General features: G+C 41.9%; 1 protein-coding gene across 8 annotated transcripts in view; it reads left to right on the top strand.

Annotated features, from left to right (window-relative positions):
- LOC144511899 (protein phosphatase 1 regulatory subunit 12B-like) overlaps positions 1–25,126 on the top strand; it is a 317,939-nt gene that overhangs the window by 35,744 nt on the left and 257,069 nt on the right. For all 8 annotated transcript variants that reach the window (XM_078242333.1, XM_078242332.1, XM_078242335.1 and 5 more), the window contains exon 2: positions 20,141–20,271. In XM_078242333.1, the coding sequence (XP_078098459.1) occupies positions 20,141–20,271 (131 nt within the window). The remainder of the gene's footprint in view (positions 1–20,140; positions 20,272–25,126) is intronic.

Here is a 25,126-nt window from a genome sequence, read left to right as displayed (position 1 = left end):
CTTTTTTCACAAGTTGATTCTGATTACCCTAGGTTAACTCCCCACCCCCAGAAAGCTATTGATTTTCTTGTGGCAGCATAGTATTAAATTGTTGGATTTTTACTCCTAAACTCCTGAATAAGTCAAAGTTATTTTTTAAATATATTTTATTGCTTCGAATTAATGTACTGCTGAGGGGAGGGCTGAGCTTAAGAACTCCAAGATAAAATTGGGAGCAACTCGTGAACATATATCATGGGGCTTTTTCATAAAATCTGAAATAGCTTACTCTTGGAGGGAAAAAATAGCTCCCATGTTATGTAGGATTTAATGTCATTACTGCAGGCAGATGCTGTGCTGTTTTTGTGAGTGAAGTATCAAGGGATAGCGTGACCTAGAAGATGGTTCATTTTTAATTCTGTTTATCCTTGTGTAAAATCATCTTGTTTATGTAAGCTTTTATTCTCTTCTTGTAAGAAAAGTAATCAAATATTCATTAATTTATTGAACTAAATTGGTGTTTTGAATCTTACTACATGAAATGAGCTTTCTGATTTTCTCAGGATGTTAATACAGAAAATTTTCAGTTGTGGCATGTCTTCTCTGAAGGTGAAAAGTGAAAACTGACATTTTAGATACAAATTTAAGGAGATAAGCTGAAGAAATTAGGTTTTTTAATTAAATTTTCTTCTTGCTTGAGTGTCAGTGAGGGATGAGTCTGGAGAATCTATTAACATTTAATTCCAGTCCAGCTTTGGGAGGAGTATTTAGTGCTGTATGCTGATTAACTTTGCCTTTTTGAGCAGTGGAAGAAAAGAGCAAGTGGAGAAGTTCACCAAAAACAGTTTATTAGATCATTGGGGTGGCACGGTAGCACAGTGGTTAGCACTGCTGCTTCACAGCTCCAGGGACCTGGGTTCGATTCCTGGCTCGGGTCACTGTCTGTGTGGAGTTTGCACATTCTCCTCGTGTCTACATGGGTTTCCTCCGGGTGCTCCGGTTTCCTCCCACAGTCCAAAGATGTACGGGTTAGGTTGATTGGCCATGCTAAAATTGCCCCTTAGTGTCCTGAGATGCGTAGGTTAGTGGGATTAATGGGTAGGATATGTGGGTAGGGTCTGGGTGGGATTGTGGTTGGTGCAGACTCGATGGGCCGAATGGCCTCTTTCTGCATTGTAGGGTTTCTATGATTCTAGTTGTTTTCTCAGTGTGGTTCAATATTCTGAATTTGTGTTTATATGGCTGGGATATTGTTGTATTTTGTGAATTGTAGATCTTAAGATGCTCACTACTGTATATGGAAATTTATTTTATTCATTTGTGGGACATGGGGGTCACTGGCTGGCCAGCATTTATTGTCCATCCCGAGTTGCCCTTGAGAAGGTGGTGATGAGCCGCTGCCTTGAATCGCTGCAGTCCATGTGCTATGGGTTGACCACAATGCCATTACGGAGGGAATTCCAGGATTTCGACCCAGCGACTGCAAAGGAATGGCGATATATTTTCAAGTCAGGACGGCGAATGGCTAGGACAGGAACTCACAGGTGGTGGTGTTCCCATGTATCTGCTGTTCTTGTGGTTCGAAATGGAAGTGGTCGTGGGTTTGGAATCTGGTTGCTTGATTCTCTGTGCATAGTTGAAAGCAGTTCAAGCATATTTATGGGACACTGCTCTGAAGATTTATCAAGACTCCACTGTTTTTTCTTCCTGGATACAGTTGGTTTTTCAGCAGAGGATAGTTAGTTGATCCTGATACCCTTCAGTATGATGTGGAGATGCCGGCGTTGTACTGGGGTAAACACAGTAAGAAGTTTAACAACACCAGGTTAAAGTCCAACAGGTTTATTAAGTGGCTTTTGCTACCAAATAAACCTGTTGGACTTTAACCTGGTGTTGTTAAACTTCTTACCCTTCAGTATCACAGAGCTGCTAATCATGTCCAGCTGTGCGTTTGGAATGCAGCAGTGTTATCAACTGCTGCCACAAGTTTCCCCCCCGGGATGTTGGAGGCTTGCTGGTGCTTGAGAAGTTCTTGCAGGATGCATTCATTCATTTCAGGCATATGTTGTACATTGGGACTGTTTCTGCATCTGTTGCACTTGTGATAAAATTCAAGTTATTTCTTGTCCTATTGGTGCATCAAAAGCTACCACATATCGTGAATAAAAAAGGACATGCATAACCCAGATTTTGCGATCAATAGGGAATTAATGGTGATTACCATTCATTACATTTGGCCATAAATTGTGGGACTTACACTGGAAATAGTCATTGGAAGGCAGACTGCACAAGTTGTCTGGAGGAATTTGAGATCTGTATGGACAGGTCCTTGTCTCAATTAATGAGACTGAAGAATCCTTACTGGGTCATGTAAGGTTAAAAATGTGGTTGCCTAGTCTCAATTCAGTGCTACACAGACCACCTTGATTCCCCAGGCCAACAGTCCTATGTGTAGTTACTGGGTGACACGTCTGGGTTTCTTTCGTACCAATGAGGAAAAGTATGGTAAACTGCTCAGGCTGTTGTACACAGCCTGCAAGTCCGTGACTGCTTCACGGGCATTCAGCCTTGGATCTTCAGGTAAGTGTTCTCCAAGGCGGCCTTCACGACACACGATAGCGCAGAGTCGCTGAGCAGAAACTGATAGCCAAGTTCGCACACATGAGGAGGGCCTAAACCGGGATGTTGGATTTATGTCACATTATCAGTAACCCCCACAGCTTGCCCCCTGGACTTGCAGAATCTCACTAGCTGTTCTGTCTGGAGACAATACACATCTCTTTAACGTGTGTTTAATGCTCCCTCCACCCACATTGTCTGTACCTTTAAGACCTGGCTGGCTGTAGGGATTCGCATTCTAATCAGTATTCTGTAACTTGATTTTGTGTCTCTATGCACTGTTTGAGAGCACATTTCCACTCCATCTGATGAAGGAGCAGCGCTCCGAAAGCTTATGGTATTTGCTACCAAATAAACCTGTTGGACTTTAACCTGGTGTTGTTAAAACTCTTACTGTGTTCACCCCAGTCCAACGCCGGCATCTCCACATCAGGCTGTTGTATCCAGTGCTGCCTGCCCATTGTCAATATACTGGTGCTCTGAAATGCTGCTATGTAGAGTTTTAGTCTGCACAGTCTTTAAACCAGTAAGTGTGACTTGAGAATATATGGAAATCAAAGTAATGAGGAAAAAAGGAAACGGAGAAAATACAATGTTTTTAATTACTTGCAATTTAAAAAAAAATCTCAATTAAAAATCTGAAGGAATGGGACTTTATATTTGTCAAGTTACTTTTCAGTGCCATTTAGATTACTTGGCATGCTCGTAGTCATTTGATAGTACTGAACTTGAGTACTGCTGAAGAAAGACAAGATGGTGAAGCTTTTCATCTTGCACTCAGGACAGATGCAAGAATGCCAAATTTCAAAGGGAGCAATAATTTATGCTACATGAGGAAAAGGTGTTGATTGGTTGAAAAATTGATTCTAGTTGAGGTATTGCCATGCAGAAGGAACTATTGTCCCTGCACTTCTGTTTTATGCTTGCTGGAAGCTGCATATATTCGGACCTGTCCTCTGCAGGCAAAAGGACGCTATCCAGGTATTGTGCCTGCTAGGAAATTGAAATAGTTTTTATTAAGTTATATTTGTGTTGTGGGTGTTAGTAATAAGCTATAGCTTTAAATTTAATTTATATTTCTGTATTTGTGTGTTAAGAAAAGGTGGAACCTAGTTTAGTTTCATTCAGAGTTTTCTCTGACAGGGGGACAGCAAGTCTGAAGCTTGGTTGGTGTACCTATGTTGGAATGAGGCTTTGCGACACTTGGTGGTTGAGGGGTGTTAAAACAAAGTAGAAAAACTGGGCTGTTGCCTCGCACCAGGAGACCTACATAGGCAAAAAAGCAGTTATAGTTCAGTTGGAAGCAGGTACCAGGAAGAACTGGTCTGAAGAGGGAATTGCAGAAAGCATATTTCCCAAAAGAACAGAAGTTACCAGAAACCAGGGAGTTGGACAAAATAAAAGAGGCCCATGAAGACACTGAGGGTGAGGAACAAGCACAGGAATCTGAAAATCTGCACAAGTTCCTGTTTCAGTGAAGTTAAAGAGCAGAGGAAAAGACTCTGAATTAGAGAGAGTGCTGCGGGCCACAGAATCAAGGCAAAATGCATTTGTGAGAAGCCAGAATGTTAGAGGAGATGGCCAAAGATGGGTGACTCCTTGCTATGGACCTGTGAAGCAGTACTATACCTTTGGTATGGCTGAGTGTGCGTGGAAGGCGAAGCGTGAATGCATGTGGTGATCCAGGGGAAAGGTACATCAGAAAGAAAGATCAAAACCCTGGAGGTTGATCCTCTTTGAGGAGATCTGAGAGACAGCATTGCTTGGAAGAAGGTTCCAAGACAATACTTTGAGTGTTGAGATTGGAAACCCTTGGGAGAAAGATGAGTTGGTTCATGGTGTGACAAGCATTTGTGGGGAGCTGATGAGAGATGTTCAGCATATGTTTGGGGTGCCATCTGTCATTGTGACCATGGGTCACCTATTGGTTTACACAAGCTGTGTGAACATTAGAGTATAAGATAGATTTTGTAACTTGTGTTATCCTTACAAATCTGTATATAACCTGGAAAATATATAGTTGTGTGTGAAGGAGTAGAGTAATGTAGTTCATCATGTATGTTTAAGAAATATTCTTTGGTTAAAAATTCATCAGCAGCCTCCTCTGACTGTTAAGTAGCTGTCCTCCATGTTTCTAAATAAAAAATACAAGTTAGGATCGATCAAGCCAGGTTCCACCCTGGATCTGACTTGTCTGGTAGTAACATCAGTTGGGATCATAGCATGGTTCTCTTGAATTAAACAAAAGCATAGGGGACAAGTTCGAAAGAGGAGTGATGGGGCAAGTAGAGAAACAAAATATGTGATTGGAAGAGGTGTGAATGGCAGAATATAATGATTAGCTGTTGTCTAAAAGTAAAATGAGTAAACAATAGAAAAACACGAGAGGAAAATCAAAACCATCAAGAGAAAAGAAAATTATTTGGGAGCAGAGGCTATGATCTGAAATGGTTCAACTCTGCGTTCAATCTGGCAGCCCCAACCCGGCGTCCTGCCCCGCCTCTGCCCCCGCCCTGGCATCCCGCCCCACCCTGGCATCCCGCCCCACCTCTGCCCCCGCCCTGGCATCCCGCCCCACCTCTGCCCCCGCCCCGGCGTCCTGCCGCCCCGCCCCGGTGTCCCGCCCCGCCCTGGCATCCTGCCCCACCTCTGTCCCCGCCCTGGCGTCCGCCCCGGTGTCCCGCCCCGACTCTGCCCCCGCCCTGGCATCCCGCCCCACCTCTGCCCCCACCCTGGCGTCCGCCCGGTGTCTCGTCCCACCTCTGCCCCTGCCCTGGCGTCCGCCCCGGTGTCCCGCCCCACCTCTGTCCCCGCCCTGGCGTCCGCCCCGGTGTCCCGCCCCGCCTCTGCCCCCGCCCCGGCGTCCCGCCCCGCCTCTGCCCCCACCCTGGCATCCTGCCCCACCTCTGTCCCCGCCCTGGCGTCCGCCCCGGTGTCCCGCCCCGCCTCTGCCCCTGCCCTGGCATCCCGCCCCACCTCTGCCCCCACCCCGGCGTCCCGCCTCCCCGCCTCTGCCCCCGCCCCGGCGTCCCGCCCCGCCTCTGCCCCCACCCTGGCATCCTGCCCCACCTCTGTCCCCGCCCTGGCGTCCGCCCCGGCGTCCCGCCCTGCCTCTGTCCCGCCCCATCTCTGCCCCCGCCCCGGCGTCCTGCCCCGCCTCTGCCCCCGCCCTGGTGTCCCGCCCCACCTCTGCCCCCGCCCCGGCGTTCCGCCCTGCCTCTGCCCCCCCCCCCCCCCCCCCCCCCCCCCACCCACCCCTGTGAAACTTGCACAAATTGTTTTAATTCTCGTTACCTTCATCTTGAAATGCGTAATTTGCACAGTACTAATTTAAAACTAAAACTTAAGTTGATTTGCTGACTTTGGACAGGTTTTCAATAGTTTATCGCATCTTGGAGTTTCGGATTTCAAACTGAGAGAAGATCCTAAATTGCTACTAATTGTTGGTATTGGTGACTAAAATTTGGTTAACATAATTGCCTGCTTCATATTATTTGTCCATGGTTAGAATGCTCAACATCCATTAATTCTCTCCAATTTTGTTTTAATCAGCAGTTTCAGTTTCAATAGTAGGGTACTGTAAATTCTACTCTTAGATAGATAGATGATAGATACCTGACAGTGTAGAAAGAGGCCCTTCGGCCCATCGAGTCTGCATCGATCACAATCCCACCCAGGCCCTATCCCCGTATTCCTACATATTTTACCCACTAATCCCTACACATCTCAGGACACTAAGGGGCAATTTTAGCAAGGCCAATCAACCTAACCCGCACATCTTTGGACTGTGGGAGGAAACCGGAGCACCCGGAAGAAACCCACGCAGACACGAGGAGAATGTGCAAACTCCACACAGACAGTGACCCAAGCCGGGAATCGAACCCAGGTCCCTGGAGCTGTGAAGCAGCAGTGCTAACCACTGTGCTACTGTGCAGCCCTACTCTAAATTCTACTCTAAAGCAGTATCCCTACTTTATGTATCAAGCCTTATGAAGCTTAATGCAAGGTGAATCACCAAAATCACATCATTGCTTATCCATTCAGCCAGAACAAATAGGCAACTATTTCAACATTGAAGCATCCTTTTACTGATTTTAGATTTCTCATAGCCATTCCATGTGTTGCTAACATAGAATCAAATCATAATTCTTTTTGTGTATTTGAATTTTAAACTTCATTGTTCTGACGTTTGATTAATTTATAATCTGAATTTCCTTTTGCATTATTATTTCTTTGCAAGGAGTTCTGTGCCTTTTTAAGATTGAAATGCCCTGTTTTCTTCAGGCCTTAAATAATCAGGTATCGATATAAGTTTGTATGGCCAGGTTGTCATTCTTTTGGATCAAGGCGATTGTCGAACTAAATAGCTTTTCTCATCTTCGGTGAGACAAATTGGAAACCAGAATAGTTGTAAACACAAGGGACTGTTCAAAGGACTGTTTCAGTCAAGCCCTTCCTGCACTTACTGGCTAAAGTACTAAATGTGAGGCCCCTTCTTTATAGCCATCATTTATAAAAATCAAGCCCATTAGCACAATAACCATCTGCAAGAGTTAGTGTATGGTCTTGTGATATTTGTAATATTTTCTCTACAAATAACTTAAATCCCTCTGCTCTTCATTGGATGCCTCGTGGAATGCAAAATAAATCTAGAGCATGTGATCTATAATTAGTTCAGATTCACTCTGATGTACAGGGAATAATGTAATTATAGACTGTTATGAGCAGCACAGAAATAGGCGATTGCAATCAGATCAAATCTTAGGAGACTATTGACGCAGAAATCTGAACACTGCAGCATTTTGACCCAAAACACATTCGGGAATCCACTTGAAGAATACAGTAACCATACATAATTTTACACTCTCGGAAAAAATGACATTTTCTTTTCTTTTGCTTGGTGGCTGTCTTGTGGATTAATTAAAATAGTGTTTACTAGCTAATAATTTGTTCGGAGTTGCTGAATGATTTTAAGATCACATTATGTTGGTTTAGGGAGACCATAATGGAGTGTAATTACTCATGATGTTAAATCATGTCCTTTCTTTGCTCTCATAATGAACCATTGGCAAAACGACTGGAGTTCAGATTCCTGCAGATTTATTTAGTTGGAGACATTGTTGTGGCATCACCGCAGGCATAGACTAAATCCCTTCCTTTGTTACATACATGTAGTAGGATAATCCTTTTTCCATTTTACCATCTCTCCCATCTCATGCTCGCTTATGCTCACGTGTACATGAAAAGAATATTCTGTGTACTTTAAGCTGACTAATATATCGTTTTATTAGGCTGTGGTTATGCTGCATGATTTGTCTGTACCTTGTAGCTCCAAGAGAAAAGAGGAGCCAGACTTTCCTGTGAATCTGACTGGCATGAGAAAACTTTTCTTTGTGTGATTTAAGTACATGTGCCAAGCTCCTTTGCAAGTATATTTTTAGATGGTTTGAGATTGGGCAAGTGCATCTACTTTCTCAACACAATAAAAAAATGTAAAGTTATAAGGAGCTCAAGCACAGCAGCTACCGATCACCTTTTAAAGCTACACAATATCTATATAATGGTTTTTTGAAGTGAAACTTGCTTTATTGCACTTGGGTGATTCGTCATGCTTTAAAGAAACTGCATTCAAGTTTAGTCTCATAATACAAAACATCATGTATTCTCAATTTAACGAAAGAAACGTTTTCAGTTGCACAATTGGGGTGAGAAATCCTCTTGATTTCAACCAGAGAATAGGGTGCAATAATTCAATGCGCTTTTGACTGAATAATATTGTTAATTATATATAAATTTGTGATTTAAGTGTCCTTTAAGCAAAGTTACATTGCTATGTATTCCAATTGGGGGTATTCTAATTAAATGTTGTCCAATGGGTTCATGTATACTATATATTGTAGATCCTTAAAATTGTAGTAGTGTTCCTGAAAAGTGCAACTTTAAGTGTAATGACTAAGTGAATCACATTTTCCCATTAAAACCAATAAAAATCTCTAGCTGGGTTCTGTAGGACCTTGTCTCAAAGAAAAAAAGCCCATTATACCTGCCAGTTGAAATATGTTACCTACAGAAATTTAACAATGTAAATGAAGTAACTTTTAAAATTAAATGCTTTTAAAAATATAAAAGAAATACAGTATGGTGACATTCTATTTGTTCCCCGCTTGCGTTCAGTCCTGTTTCCTGAACCTCCCGATTGCCCCACATTCTGCTCTCTGCCCCTCCTAGTCACCACAAAATCTGCCTTTCATCAACCCAGTAAGAAGGCTATTTGGTAGCAAAAGTCACCAACCCTCCAGTTCATGGCCCCTCCCGCTCCCGAAACACATTCTTGTTGCCGACCCTCAAGCATACGGTCTGCCCTGCTCCCTAATACACCCTCTCACTGTAACCCTTCTACTTATGGTCTCTCTTGCTCCCTTACCCACCCTCTCACCAAACCTTGTTCTTGTTAAACCTCCTGCTCCACGACGACTCCACTCGCCCCTTACTCCTGCACCCTTGCGATGACCTGCAAGTCAAAACTGCTGCTCCTGCCACTCAGCACTCTGAGCTCTCACTCATAGTGAAGGTTCAAGAGAGAGGAACAGGGAGTGGGAAGTTCAGCGAGAGTAATTGTTAATATATGTGGGTATGAATTTGTAGTTGGTGACAGTCAAAGCTGTTTTAAATAAAATAACATTTTCGCCCTACCCTCATCAGAGTGCTGAAACTGGTTATGTTTTTGACATACAACCAGTGATATTCTTCTTGTAGGGACCTAGACAGTGATTGACATATGAATGATTATATCTTAACTAAGTCTTTAATGAAGCGAATCATCCAAGGCCACTTGTCTGAAGTACAATAAACAAATTGACAAAAACTATTTCAGTGCAGGGGGACATAGTTGGGTCTGATCCTTTGCTTAACTAACTTACATGTTTATTTCTAGAAAATTCCTTTGATTGCTGTCAGAGAAGGCAATATTGACATTTGTATTTGCTTTCTCTCTTTAACGCTTTGCTCAATGCAGTTTTAAAATCTTTATTGGAATCTGGCATGGACAATTAATTCACCACAAGCTGGGGATCAAACCTGAATCCTCTAGTCTGCGTGGTTCACGACTTGATGCATGTGCAGCTATCTTTATCAGTTACTTAGAACTGTTGTTGAAAATATTTTGATTTGGTCAACTTGCTATCGTTGTTATCCTGGCAGTGGTATCATATACAAGTTTTTAGTCAACATATCAAAATATGACAACAGCCTTCAATTTTTATTTCGCTTGTTAGTTAAATACTTTATAAATGCTGATATTGTTGGAATTGTTCACTAAAATGTTACTTCACAGCATTATTGCTGCAGTTATCCTGCTTTCCAAGTGTTAAAACTTGTTTTTTATGTTCTGTCTGCTTCAACTGTATAGTTGACGGTAGTCACCCAAGTCAGAATGTCAGGGCTACAAGTCAGTGTTTAGCTGTGATGTTAAATTGAGACCCTGTTGCGTTAATGTAAAATGTACCAGACATTATTTGAAGAAGACAGGAGAATTCTTCCAGTGTCATGGCCAGCATTCTTCCCTGAACCAATACATCGGAAACAGATTGACTAGCTGTTCTTGTTTTTGTGACCTTTTATTGATTTTTGGCTGCTAAATTTACCTGTATAACAATAGTGCCCTCATTTTGAAAGTAATTCCTTGACTTGGAAGTGTCATGGATGCCTTGAGATTGTGAAAGATGCCATATTAATACCAGTTCTGTGTTTTAGTTTGAATCTGATCTATCGAAAGGGAAATATTGCATGTTTGAGTATTGTACTGGAGAATGGTGTTTCAAAGATGTATTCTGTGTAGAATTGTGAACAAAGCTTCCAGTCCAGCACAACTAAATGTTGCTTCTATATACTTATTTTCAAAGTATATTTATTCATGGCACTCTGTGTACTAACATTCCCAAAACTGCAAAATTGTGATTGGAACTGCGGGTAGCCAGATTTTAATATTTGTTTTATGAAGCTTTTTGGAACAAAAGAGATGAAAGAGGCATCTTCTTACTTGAAAATATTGAAACAAGTGTTCCAATAGAACTAGATAGAGATTTGCATTATACATCTGATGTAATTCTAAATCTTTGGGAACCCCTTTGTGTGCCACTGATCAGGATAGGATTTCAAAGTAGTTTTTGATGGTTGAAAAAGTTAATACTGAAAAATGAATAAGAGGCCAGGAAAGTATTTCAGCAGTTGAGTTGCCAAAGACATATTGAGCATTTCGACAGCATATAAACTGAAGTAACAGTAGAGGCACATGATGTTGTGGTGGTGAAAGTAAACTGTCTTTTTGATGAAGAATATGGGAACACAAGGTTGGACCAATTTGAGTTGGTGGCAATGTTTGTGAACAGTATATTTCAGGCTGACAATGGTCAAGGGGAGAGAGGAGAAATGAAATTGGTTTGTGGTGGGGGCTGAAAGCTATGACTTCCTGGAGGCAGTGTAAAGTTGGGAGAGGTGAAGCTGAGTATTATTGCTGTTCATGAGAAAGTTGCATTTTCCATTCCAATTCCTCAATATCAAAACACAATTTTGCAGCACGTTTGTACTGGTTTGGATATTTGGCTTAACAAGCAAGGTAGAACCATATTAAAAGGCAATATCATAACGCAACCTTCATTTTTATACAACTTCTTCGTAAAGAAATCGTAAAGACACTTCTTAAGTACAGGGCTTTACATTATCAGATTGGCGAGCACTGGAACCGGTGTCGTGGTGCAGCTTTGTTAGGTGGTACCAGGCTATTCTAAAAAGTCTTTTACCTGGGCAGTATAATTTTTCCCATATTTAATTCCCACCTAATATTTTTGTTTTCATCTGTTTCGCACAACTGAGTGAAAATTGCACATCACTTTGTTTAGAAACATAGAAAAACTACAGCACAAACAGGCCCTTCGGCCCACAAGTTGTACCGAACACATCCCTACCTTCTAGACCTACCTATAACCCTCCATCCTATTAAGCTCCATGTACTCATCCAGGAGTCTCTTAAAAGACCCTATTGAGTTCGCCTCCACCACCACTGATGGCAGCCGATTCCACTCGCCCACCACCCTCTGTGTGAAAAACTTACCCCTAACATCTCTCCTGTACCTACCCCCCAGCACCTTAAACCTGTGTCCTCTTGTAGCAGACATTTCCACCCTGGGAAAAAGCCTCTGAGAGTCCACCCGATCTATGCCTCTCAATATCTTATACACCTCTATTAGGTCTCCTCTCATCCTTCGTCTCTCCAAAGAGAAAAGACAGAGTTCCCTCAGCCTATCCTCATAAGGCATGCCACTCAATCCAGGCAACATCCTTGTAAATCTCCTCTGCACCCTTTCAATCTTTTCCACATCCTTCCTATAGTGAGGTGACCAGAACTGAGCACAGTACTCCAAGTGGGGTCTGACGAGGGTCTTATATAGCTGCATCATTATCCGCGGACTCCTAAACTCAATCCCTCGATTGATGAAGGCCAGCACACCATATGCCTTCTTAACCACCTCCTCCACCTGCGGGGCCGATTTTAGAGTCCGATGGACCCGGACCCCAAGGTCCTTCTGATCCTCTACAGTACTAAGAGTCTTTCCCTTTATATTGTACTCCTTCATCCCATTTGACCTACCAAAATGGACCACGACGCATTTATTTGGGTTGAAGTCCATCTACCACTTCTCTGCCCAGTCTTGCATCCTATCTATGTCCCTCTGTAACCTCTGACATCCCTCCAGACTATCCACAACCCCACCAACCTTCGTGTCGTCGGCAAACTTACCAACCCATCCCTCCACTTCCTCATCCAGGTCATTTATGAAAATGACAAACAGCAAGGGTCCCAGAACAGATCCCTGAGGCACACCACTGGTGACCGACCTCCATTTAGAAAAAGACCCATCTATACCCACTCTCTGCCTCCTTTGGGCAAGCCAGTTCTGGATCCACAGGGCAGCAGCCCCTTGGATCCCATGCCCTCTCACTTTTTCTAGAAGCCTTGCATGGGGGACCTTATCGAACGCCTTGCTAAAATCCATATAAACCACATCTACCGCCTTCCCTTCGTCAATGTGTTTAGTCACATTTTCGAAGAACCCCACCAGGCTCGTATGGCACGATCTGCCCTTGACAAAGCCATGCTGAGTATTCTTGAGCATACTAAACCTCTCTAAATGCTCATATATCCTGTTCCTCAGGATCTTCTCCATCAGTTTACGAACCACTGAGGTTAGACTCACCGGTCGGTAATTACCTGGGCTATCACTATTCCCCTTCTTGAAAATAGGAACCACATCCGCAATCCTCCGGCACCTCTCCCGTCTCCATCGACAACGCAAAGATCATCGCCAGAGGCTCAGCAATCTCTTCCCTCGCCTCCATCAGTAACCTGGGGTACATCCCATCCGGACCCGGCGACTTATCTATCTTGATGCCATTCAAAGATTCCAGCACAACCTCTTTGTTCAAGTCCACATACTCAATCCTTTCAGTCCACCGCACGCCTGCAGTACATCCACCCAGGTCCTTCTCCTCTGTGAAAACCGAGGCAAAATACTCATTGAGCACCTCTGCCATTTCTACTGGTTCCGTACAGACTTTCCCGCCTTCACCTTTGATAGGCCCTATTCCGTCATGTCTCATCCTTTTACTCTTCGCATATTTATAGAACGCCTTAGGGTTCTCCTTAATCCTACCTGCCAGGGCCTTCTCGTGACCCCTTCTGGCTCTCCTAATTTCCTTCTTTAGTCCCTTCCTACAAGCTGTATACTCTTCTAAATCCCTATCTTCGCCAAGCTCTCTGAGCCTTTTGTACGCTTTCCTTTTCTTCATGACTAGGTCCCGCACAGCTTTCGTGCACCACGGTTCCTTTAACCGACCACCACCTCCCTGTCTGCTCGGAACGTTGTCCTGTAGAACTCTAGACAGACATTCCTTGAAAAACTGCCACCTCTCTTCAGTACATTTCCCCGAGAATATCTCCTTCCAATTTACTCCTCTAATTTGCTGTCTAATGTCTTCATATTTCCCCTTACTCCGTATAAACACTTTCCTAGCTTGCCTGATCCTCTCTTTTTCCAATGCAAGCCTAAAGGAGATAGAGTTGTGATCGCTATCCCCAAGATGCTCTCCCACTGAGAGATCTGACACCTGTCCGGGTTCATTGGTCAGTATCAGATCAAGTACAGCCTCTCCTCTTGTAGGCTTGTAGAATCTTTGTTCATTTCTTTTCCTATTACACTGACATCGCATTTACCACTGATTCAAAATCAGTTTGCTTATCTTACATATCCTTTCTACCACTTTTTATAAAGAAAGGTGCAATTCTGATTGCAAATGCTGATCTGCGAATAACTTTCAAACAAATTCTTTTCGTGGAAAAAAGATGTCCTGAATTACAATAGACTTCTGTAAACTGTGGATGAAGCATTTGAAATTGTTTAATTTCTAGTGATCAATTTTGTTGTACATTGAATCTCAGAAATGCAAGATCTGTGATCATGATCTGTCGTAAAACAAGCAATAGAAGTACTATTAAATGAAAATATATTTGATGTTTAAAACTTTTTTTATTTGTTCATGGGGTGTGTGCATCACTGGAAAAGTTAGCATTTATTGCTCATGCCTAATTGCCCTTTAGAAGGTCGTCATGGACAACCTGAAACCACTGCAGTCCATATGATGTAGATTCATGGTGTCGTGCAGCTTGCAAGGTTATTCCAGGACTTTGACTCGAGGATAATGAAGGAGCGGGTCGTATATTTCCAAGTCGAGGGAATTTGCAGCTTGTGGAATACACCTGCATTTGCTATCCTTGTCATTCTCGTCAAGGTCATGGGTTTGGGAGGGTGTTGTTGAAGGAGGCTTGGTGAATTTCTGCAGTACATCTTGCAGATGATGCACATGCTGTCATTATGTGCTGGTGGTGGAGGGAAATTTAAGGTGGTGCATAGGTTCCCATTCAAGTGGACTGCCTTGTCCTAGATGTTGTCTCGCTTGAGTGTTGCTGGAGTAGCACTCATCCAGATAAGTGGCGTGTATCCCATCACCCCATTAACTTGTGAAATTGCTTAGCTCAACTGTGCATTGTGTCGGCAAATTTTGTGGTTAATTGCTGACTGCTTGTTCTTAATAGTAATGACATTTAAGCCGGTAATAAGAACATAAGAACTAGGATCAGGAGTAGGCCATCTGGCCCCTCGAGCCTGCTCCACCATTCAATAAGATCACGGCTGATCTTTTCGTGGACTCAGCTCCACTTACCCACCCGCTCACCATAACCCTTAATTCCTTTACTGTTCAAAAATTTACCTATCCTTGCCTTAAAAACATTCAATGAGGTAGCCTCAACTGCTTCATTGGGCAGGGAATTCCACAGATTCGCAACCCTTTGTGTGAAGAAGTTCCTCCTCAACTCAGTCCTAAATCTGCTTCCCCGTATTTTATGGCCATGCCCCCTAGTTCTAGTTTGACCTGCCAGTGGAAACCACTTTCTTGCTTTTATCTTATCTATTCCCTTCATAAGCTGATATGTTTCTATAAGATCTCCCTCATTCTTCTGAATTCCAATGAGTATAGCCCCAGTCTACTCAGTCTCTCCTCATAAGCCAACCCTCTCAACTCCGGAATCAACCTCGTGCCCCTTAGTGTCCTGAGATGCGTAGGTTAGAGGGATTAGCGGGGAAATATGTAGGGATATGGAGATAGGGCCTGGATTGTGGTCGGTGCAGACTCGATGGGCCAAATGGCCTCTTTCTGCACTGTAGGGTTTTTATGATTCTTGTGAATCTCCTCTGCACCCCCTCCAGTGCCAGTATATCCTTTATGGAGTAAGGAGACCAAAACTGTACACAGTACTCCAGGTGTGGCCTCACCAGCACCTTATACAGCTGCAACATAATCTCGCTGTTTTTAAACTCCATCCCTCTCGCAATGAAGGACAAAATTCCATTTGCCGCCTTAATTACCTGCTGCACCTGCAAACCAACTCCTTGTGATTCTTGCACAAGGACATCCCGGTCCCTCTGCACAGCAGCATGCTGCAATTTTGTTCCATTTAAATAATAGTCCACTTTGCTGTTCCTACCAAAATGGATGACCTCACATTTACCAACATTGTACTCCATCTGCCAGACCCTCGCCCACTCACTTAGACTATCTATATCCTTTTGTAGACTTTCAGCACCCTCTGCACACTTTGCTCTGCCACTCATTTTAGTGTCATCTGCGAATTTTGACACACTGCACTTGGTCCCCAACTCCAAATCATCTATGTAAATCGTAAACGATTGCGGTCCCAATACTGATCCCTGAGGCACTCCACTAGTCACTGATCGCCAACCAGAAAAACACCCATTTTCCCCCACTCCTTGCTTAGTCGTTAAACATAGCTGGAATTTATAACCTGATCTGGATTGTTGAGTTTCATATTTCTACTCCTAAATCACCTTGTCATCCTAGTTTTTTTGGCAAACTACTTTGATGCTTTGTCTCTTTCTACTGAGAATTGCTTTTGTTATATGGGTCTAATGCATATGAAGTGTTTAGAACTGCAGGATTTCATCATTTCTCAAGAAAGCAGTTTGCATGTTGGTATTCAATTTGCATACATGTTTAAATATTTGGAATGAGGAAGGAACAAATCCATTGAGAGAGGCTGAGGCTTTTGGGGAAAGAAAAACAGGATTTCTAGACAGGAAAACTGATGCTGCTTCCATATTTCGAATGATACCATTGAGATTTAATAACACTTTTACCTCCAAGTAGATACCTGTTGCTTAATTCACATTTATATAGTTTTTTTTGTCCAGTATTCTCCCTGTATCATTCCAATTATGTAAAAGTTAATTTAATTCCTGTATTTGTGCAATTATGGCTTAAAAATCCTGCTTTCATGAAACTGAATCCGAAGCTTTCGCCTAATCTAACTTTATTGGATAACTTGTTTAAAATGATATGTAGGCATTTTTCTTCCCATTTCTAAGATGTCATATTAATTTCACCCTTGTAAGTTGTACAAATATAGGTAAATAAAGGTTGCTATGCAACATCAACTTAACACCTTTAGCCTAATGAAATGTGCCAAAATGCTTCATTGGAGCATTATGAGACATTGGGCCACATAAGGAGAATTAGGTCGGGTGACCTAAAGTTTGGTCAGAGAGTTGGGTTTTCAGAAGTGCTATGGGAGCCAAGTGAGAGAGAACGGTGTGGGAAGGCTATTCCAGAGTTTGGGCCATGGTCAACTGAAGGCACGACCACCAATGGTGGAGCAATTAAAATCAGGTATGAAGCAGAGGCCAAAATTGGAAGAGCACAGGATTTTTGAGTTAGAAATGCTGTGATTCTATAGTTTATGATTCATATTAATATTTTGATGTAATGTTTATTTCTGGGAAGATTATTGTTGTTACGGTAAAGTAGTTAAATTTCTGCTATAAAAATTGCCAGAATACCTTGAAATGGTAGTTCAAAATGTAACCCATGTTTGTTTAATAAAATCAGAATAGATGAGATAGGGATATAAAACAGCAGTGAGGCTTATGTAGCTTGCAACTGGGGCGTTTCAGAGAGATGTATTTGTTTTGAGCAGGAGAGCAAAATTGGTTTAAGAGCATCTAATACCACTTGGCCATCGCCAGACTATTAATCCAGAACATTAGCTCAGTTTCTGGGGACCCGGGTTCGAATAGCGTCACGGCAGATGGTGGAATTTGAATTCAATAAAACATATCTGGAATTAAGAATCTGCTGATGACCTTGAAACCATTGTCGATTGTTGGGAAAACCCATCTGGTTCACTAATGTCAGTTAGGGAAGGAAATCTGCCATCCTTCCCTGGTCTGACCTACATGTGACTCCAGAGCCACAGCACTGTGGTTGACTCAACTGCCCTCTGGCAACTCGGGATGGGTGATAAATGCTGGCCAGCCAGCGACGCCCATGTCCCACAAATGAATTTTTAAAAATTGGACTATCTACTTGAGAAAAAAATATATAAATAGGTTTGAGGACATCCAAGAGCGTGATATGTTATGGTGATGGATGGAGCTTGGGAAAGTTTTCTCGTTTCAATTTACCTAGGTGTTTGTAGCGACAGTTCGTTAGAGTTAGGACCTCGTATGGTTTGCAGCTCTCAGCTCAGGGAAGGTAACTAATTTAAATGATTAAAAACACCTGCGCTATAAACGGATTTTAAAAAAAACTTAAATCGGCTGCATGGAATGTGGGTGAGGCTAAATCTCAGTTTGAATTTTGTGAAGGAGCAGACACTGGAAGATTGCCTAGTTTAAAATCAATGGGAGAATCTGCAGTCACTCCTAATGAGTCTTGTGGTGAAGAAAGCAACACCGAGATTTACTTGGAAGTATTGAAAAGTAACCTGAAAAGGGACTAAGGTATCCACAGTCAAGAGATGGCAAATGAAAGTTTTAGCTTTGAGAATAGCACGAGTTGAGGAGAATCCTCCAAAGGCTATGACATACTTCTGGATAGTCCCGACAGAGATTGATATGTTATCAGAGAATTCTTGGTGAAAAGAAGTAAACCTGAGTGTTTAATGCATAGTTATAAACTATATTAAATTAATAGTGCTTGTTGTGATGAAGTTATGTATACAATAAAGGGTTCTGTTTAATACAAAGTGGTGAAATATATTGATTAAAATGAGGTATTTGGATTTCTATATAACTGTTAATGGTCCTGAACTGGATCATAATGAGATTACAGATATTAGCATGGATGGGACCAGGCCATGGGGGGGATTTGGAAATGAGAATAAGAATTTTAAAGTAAAGACTATGCTTGTCCAGGAACCAGGAATTAAAAAAACATGGGCAGCAGAGTTTAGGATAGCATCATGTTTACAAAGGGTAGAATTTGGAAGACCAACCAGGAGTGAGTGCATTGGACTATTTGAGTCAAGCTTTAACAAAGGCATGATCGAGGTGGTATGAATAAGAGATTGCAAGTTCATCAGGATCAAATGGGGCACCAAGGGTGCAAACAATTTGATTTTAGTATCGACATGCTGTGCTTGGTTGAAGTCATTAGGTTACATTTTAGCTTCATTTGAAGCAATTTTTAAAAGCGGCATCTCGGCCTTTTGGCTAAGATGCAAATGAGATCAAGCCTTGGAGGAGGAGCTATTTCTACTCCAATCAGTTTGGTTCATGTAGATCAAGCCCAAGACAGGAGGTGAGAGCCCTGTCTTGTCAGCTTGGATTGGAAATGTCTCAACTTGTTGAGACTCTGAATTGGACTTGATTTGATTGAATTGGAATAAAAATACAAAAAAAAGCAATGTTTCAGTCTTCTCAATATTGGAGGAAATTTCTGCTCATCCAGTACTGGATGTCAGATAGCAGGCTGATAACTCAGCAACGGTGGAAGGGTCAAGAGGTGGTGATGACGTAGAGCTGAGTGTTCTTAGCATAAATGTGAATACTACCAACTCTACACTGGTCTTGATTTTATACAATGAGGTTGTCCCAAGCAGCTGCAATTAAGTGGCTTTGATGGCACATTCAATCCTGAACAATTATTGAGGCATTTTGATACACTACCTATGTTTGTAGTGTTCAAAAAAAATCAATACAATTTAGTTTTGCTCATGTGTAGCTGCGTCCAGTGAGCAGCTGCTGTAAAATATTTCTTCAACAAAGATTTTGTTACCAGCCGATCTGGTTGAGGGATTATGAAGCAAATGTTGGAAGGTCTATGTTTGCTTCCAATTTCTCAACATATGATGTGGAACATGTGATGATGAAGAACTGTGCTGTGGTTGTAATTCAGAGCTGTCATCCTGAATTGATGAAAGCAATGTTTGTGTCTTTAAATGTTTAGAGTTACATCATCCTTATTTACATCGGATGATGGTGATCAGTAGTACATTTTATTGCTCATTTCTGAAAAGGTTTGCCATGTTTTAAAGATCGTACTTTTGTTCACCAGATCTGCTCCTAGAATTTCTATCAAGCTAATTATCTGTCTGAAATCTGGTCAAGAGTTTAATATCTTGTTCAAACTTTCTTCAACATGTAAAATAGTTTTATCTTTAAACTGTGCTAATGAAATGAGAAATGTCATCAAAAATAACTAATTTTGTGTATTTTATTTAGGATCTGCTCTGATATTAGCTAAATGTACTTGTGTAATAATGTACAAATGTAGGGCTATCAATCCATACAAGATTATATTAAACTTAATTTAGCCAGTGTCCACAGTTTACATAGTTCAGTTTTATTCTGGCCAGGCTCCTTAGCAGTCAGCAAATATTAAAATGTACAAGTTGGATTTTAAATGTAAGTGCCTATTATTGAATTGTATTTTCAGCCTAAATTTTTTTCACTTGTGGTCATTATTCATGTCATTTATTTCTCTTTTGATTTGAACCCAAAGGCTTGCCACTTCCTATTCCGACAAGTTGTTTGAATGTTCCTATTTTGCCACAAAAATAACTCCCATTATATTTTCTCAACCCAAATGCAATAAATTAATGGCGAAGCTAAATTTCTTTCATGTTTTACAGGCTTGCATTGATGAGAACCTTGAAATGGTGAAGTTTCTGGTGGAGCACTGTGCAGACACTAATCAGCCAGATAATGAGGGTTGGACCCCGCTGCATGCTGTGGCATCCTGTGGATATATAAATATAGCTGAGTAAGTGAAACCTGCATAGAGTAGCTTTGTAGTCATGTCTGTCCAGGGTGGAGGGGTTGGGGGGGGATGGGGGGGAAGCTTCAAGTGTTTCTGTTAGAATATGAAATATCTCAATTTTCTTTTTGGAGTTCAGCCATATAGAATGTTAAGTTTTGCATGTGCAAGAATAGCTTTTTAGTTTTGTACAACCATGGAAGTACCGATTACTGTGAAATGTTTAGAATAAACAAACTATTATTTTTTCAAGATAATTTCTAATCCATCTTTCTCCAGCTTGCAAAGCCTGTGAGGCTGGTGCCAGTGACTCGAATAGTTTCTTGGAGATGCGATGTTAAGGACCACATCAGAACCTCCAATGTATTTTATGAAGTTAGCCTGGACCCTAACTTTTACATTTGATTTTGGCATTGGGGTATTGGGCATTCACACACTCAAGGTGTGAATCAAATGATCCACTGAGAAGCTTTTATCAAAATTAAGTTTATTTAAGAACACAGAATATAACAAAAAGAATTAGCATAACTTTTACCAATTAAAATACTTAAACATGACAAAGTATTCTTAACAGCGAGCTATCTCACTTGTTCCAATTTAGTAATATCTCCCATAGAATACATCCCTTCTTTAGAACTAGTTAGCACAGAAACCAAAGATGCTTACATGGGTACTAGATTTCAAGCCTTTTGACACTTCTGGAGAGTTATCCAGACAGACACCTGTTTTCTAATTCTCATGGTGCAATTTCTAGAGAAAACTCCATCCTCATGCAGTACACTCTTAGAGAAAGAAATTTATTTCCTAGCGGATTTGAGTCCCCAGACCTCCGAGACAGTAAGAGATGCAGAGAAAGCAATCCCTCTCTAAACATCCTAAAAGGCCTCGAGTTTGTGAAAGCCGAGCTGTGCCCAGTCATATGGTCTTACCTGACAATCAATCGAAGGCGGCACGGTAGCAGAGTGGTTAGCACTGCTGCTTCACAGCTCCAGGGTCCCGGGTTCGATTCCCGGCTCGGGTCACTGTCTGTGTGGAGTTTGCACATTCTCCTCGTGTCTGCGTGGGTTTCCTCCGGGTGCTCCGGTTTCCTCCCACAGTCCAAAGATGTGCGGGTTAGGTTGATTGGCCAGGTTAAAAATTGCCCCTTAGAGTCCTGAGATGCGTAGGTTAGCGGGATTAGAGGGTAAATATGTGGGGGTGGGGTAGGGCCTGGGTGGAATTGTGGTCGGTGCAGACTCGATGGGCCGAATGGCCTCCTTCTGCACTGTAGGGTTTCTATGTTTCTATGTTTCTATGAATCAAATTGTGTTCCCATTAGAGAAAGAGGCGTTTAAAACCAAGGCTTTCAATAAAGTAAAATAAGGGGCTAAAGAGCCAATAACAAGATGAAATAGATTGGCAAAAGAACTAGAGGTAATATGAGAAATTTTTAAGTGCTATAAGCTGTTAGAATTTGGAATGTACTCCATGGTCTGCTGGTGGATACAGATTCAATGGTAGCCTTCAAAAGAAATTGAATAAATATTTGAAGGAGAAAAAAATGTAGGAATGTGGGGAAACAACAAGGGAGTGGGACAAAGAGTTGTTCTTTGAAAGAGGAAGTACAGACCTCATCGGTCAAATAGCTCTACTTGTGCTGCTCTATCCTGATTCCTCATCACTGACATGTAGTTAATAGCCTGACAATTAATTGTTTTCATTAACTTGGTGTTTTGTGATGAAACCCCACCCTAATCTTTCGACTAACCCATCCCTTTTGCTTCTGTTCATAATGGTTACCCTTTCCCCCTCCTCATTCTAGTCCTATCTATTCTTTTGTTGTAGCAGGGGCCCTCCATTTTAATCTTGATGCGTAGACTCCAGATTTTGCCCTGTGCACTGGCTAAATCACATCTTCAGCAGCATCTCCACTTCTTTTACTCTTGAAATGATAGTTTATTTTAAAGATGGTTTCTTGCTGCTAATGAGACTAGACTTCAGTTTTCGCTGTCTTTCTAGCTACCCCCACAATCCTCTTTTGCCTGTTGATCATCTTGGCTTTACTCCTTCCTGTCATCGTAATTGAAATTCTCACATCGTTCCATTATTGAAACTGTTAAATAAGCTTCATTTACTGTTTAATCCTTGATATTTCCCCTCAGTTACTGAAATAACACTATATATGTAATCCCCTGCCCCCCCCGGGCATGTTTGTATTAAGTAAAATACAATTAAAAAGGTTAAGTCTGATGGACAATGTGTGTTATTTCTGTCCTTTCCCTCCATGGTTTAGTGCTTATTTGTGCTTCCCCTCTTGTCCTGTTTTGTTCAATTTAGTCTCGTTTCAGCTAATGTCTATTCCACATTCATTAACACAAGAATTTGTGGACTTTGTAAAGCATTTGCAAACAGCTAATATATTTGGCACAAGAGGCCTATTGAAACAGGAACTTTGTTTAGCTCAGAAACATCATAGTGTCCATAGTCTATGCAAAGCTAAAATGGGTATAAGTGGCTTCGTGGTACTGAATCTGCCTTCTCTTTACTTCATACACAGCTGCCCACAACCAAACAAGGTTTTTTTTATTGTCAGCTGTTCTGATGAGGGAAAACAAGTTATACAAAACAATTAATTTCTTCACATAATTCAGTTTATGAAAGACTTGCTCCTTGGCTGCGTGACAAAATGGAGAGTGAATGGTTGCACACTTTCCCTTCAGTTCCTTTGCGGGGGTCAGTATTACATTCACTTCTTTTCTTGGTATATATTAATGACTTCGACTTGGGGTGTACAGGGCACGATTTCAAAATTTATGGCTGACGCAGAACTTGGAAGATTTGTGAGTAGGGTGGTGGTGATAGACTTCCAGAGGACATGGACATGCTGGTGGAGTGGGTGAACAGGGTGAATAAAATCTAGCACACAAGTGTGAAGTGATACATTTTGGTGTGAAGAATGAGATAAAGCAATATAAATTAAAGAGTACAATTCTAAAGTAAAGTCAGATGGTGAAGTAGGAGGCTAGATACCAATCTTCTTCTTATGGATCTATTTGCAGAATGCAGCATGCATATGTCTTCCTCTTCCCGAACCAACAGCTAGTTTCCCAGCAGTTTTTCTTTATAACTCTTCTGACAAACAATAAATAAATGATTAACCTCTTTGAAAATAATACCTTTCCTTTTTGTGCTCAATGCCCTTTGCCTTAATCTTAATAACACCATTGACATATAATTAACATGGAGGAGCAGAGAGATCTGGGATATATGCACAAATTCTTGAAGTTCGTAGGACAGCTTGAAAAAGTAGTTAAAAAGGCATTACAAGATCTTGGACCTCAAATTGAGTACAAAGCAAGGAAGCAATGATGAACCTTCATAAAATACTAGTTCCACATCAACTGGTGTATTGTGGCCTATTCTGAGCACCAAAAACAAGTGAGCATGTGAAGCAATACTTCCCCAAACCATGAGTCACAACCTCTATTGGGGTTGTAGAAACAGTGAATGGGGTTATTTGTTCCCCCTCCAAGATCGTACCCTGGCATCAAGGCCCAGGTGGTTTCTGGCCCTGCTTTTGCTCTGCTTGTCTCTTGGTTTCTTTCTTATATGGGGCAGAGGGGAGCGATGAACCTGATGTGTGTAAGGGGAGACTTCACAAACATCTTATGGAGAATGCTATCAGCCTCATGCTGGCGGAATAGTCCCCAATGCTGTAACATTCTAAGAATTTTTGTGGTTCTATCTTAAAGATTTTTGGAACTTCCCAAACAAGTATAGCACAGATATAGTTTCCACTAGAGCAAATGGCATTATGCGCTGAATTTTGTACTGATTCATAACAATTTATAGTCTGGAGACTCGAATCATGTAGTGGATTTGCACAATGATGAGCAGAAATATTTGCATATCACAGGAAAATCTCCATTAACTGCCATAGTGATAGAAACTCTGGATAATAAATGGCTCTGACATATTTTTTAAAATTCATTTATAGGTGTGGGTGCTGCTGGCTAGGTCAGCATTTATTGTCCTATAGCCTTTGAGACGGTGGTGGTGAGCTGCTGCCTTGAGGTGTGGGTACATGCAGAGTGCTGTTAGGGAGGGAGTTACAGGAGTTCAGAGTGAAGGAATGGCAGTACATTTCCAAGTCAGGATGGTGGGTGACTTGGAGGGGAACTTACAGGTGAGGCTGTTCTCATGCACCTGCTCCTTGTGTACTTCTAGATGGGTAGTGGTCATGGGTTTGAAAAATGTTGTCGAAGGAGCCTTGGTGAGGTCCTGCAGTGTTCCCTGTAGATTGTACACACTACTGACGCGTATGTCAGCCATAGAGGGAGAAAATGTTTGTGGAAGTGGTGCCAATCAAAAGGGCAAGTGCAGAGTATCCCATTGCATTCCTGACTTGTCCTGTAGATGGTGGATTGACTTGGTAGTCAGGGGGTGAGTTACTCGATGCAGAATTTGTAACTTCTGACCTACTCCTGTAGCCATAGAATTTATATTGTTAGTCCAGTTCAGTTTCTGGTCAATGGTAATCCCCAGGTTGTTGATCGTGGGAGAGTTCAGTGATGATAATGCCAAGGGGTGATAGTTAGCTTCTGTCTTGTTGGAGATGGTCATTGCCTGGCATTTGTGTGGCACGAATGTTACTTGCCTCATGTCAACCCAAGCCTGGATGTTGTCCAGGCCTTGCAGTATTGGACATGGACTGCTTTAGTATCTGAGGAGACACATAGTGCTGAACGTTTTGCAATCATCAGTGAACACCCCCACTTCTGACTATATGATGGAAGGAAGATCATTTATGAATCAGCTGAAGATGGTTGGGCTTCGGACACTACCCTGAGGGACTGCAGTGATGTCATGGAACTGAGATGAT

The sequence above is a fragment of the Mustelus asterias genome, chromosome 25 (genome assembly GCF_964213995.1).
Source record: "Mustelus asterias chromosome 25, sMusAst1.hap1.1, whole genome shotgun sequence".
NCBI classification, from domain to species: domain Eukaryota; kingdom Metazoa; phylum Chordata; class Chondrichthyes; order Carcharhiniformes; family Triakidae; genus Mustelus; species Mustelus asterias.
Note: the sequence above shows the minus strand (reverse complement) of the source record. Positions and strands in the feature narration are given on the sequence as shown.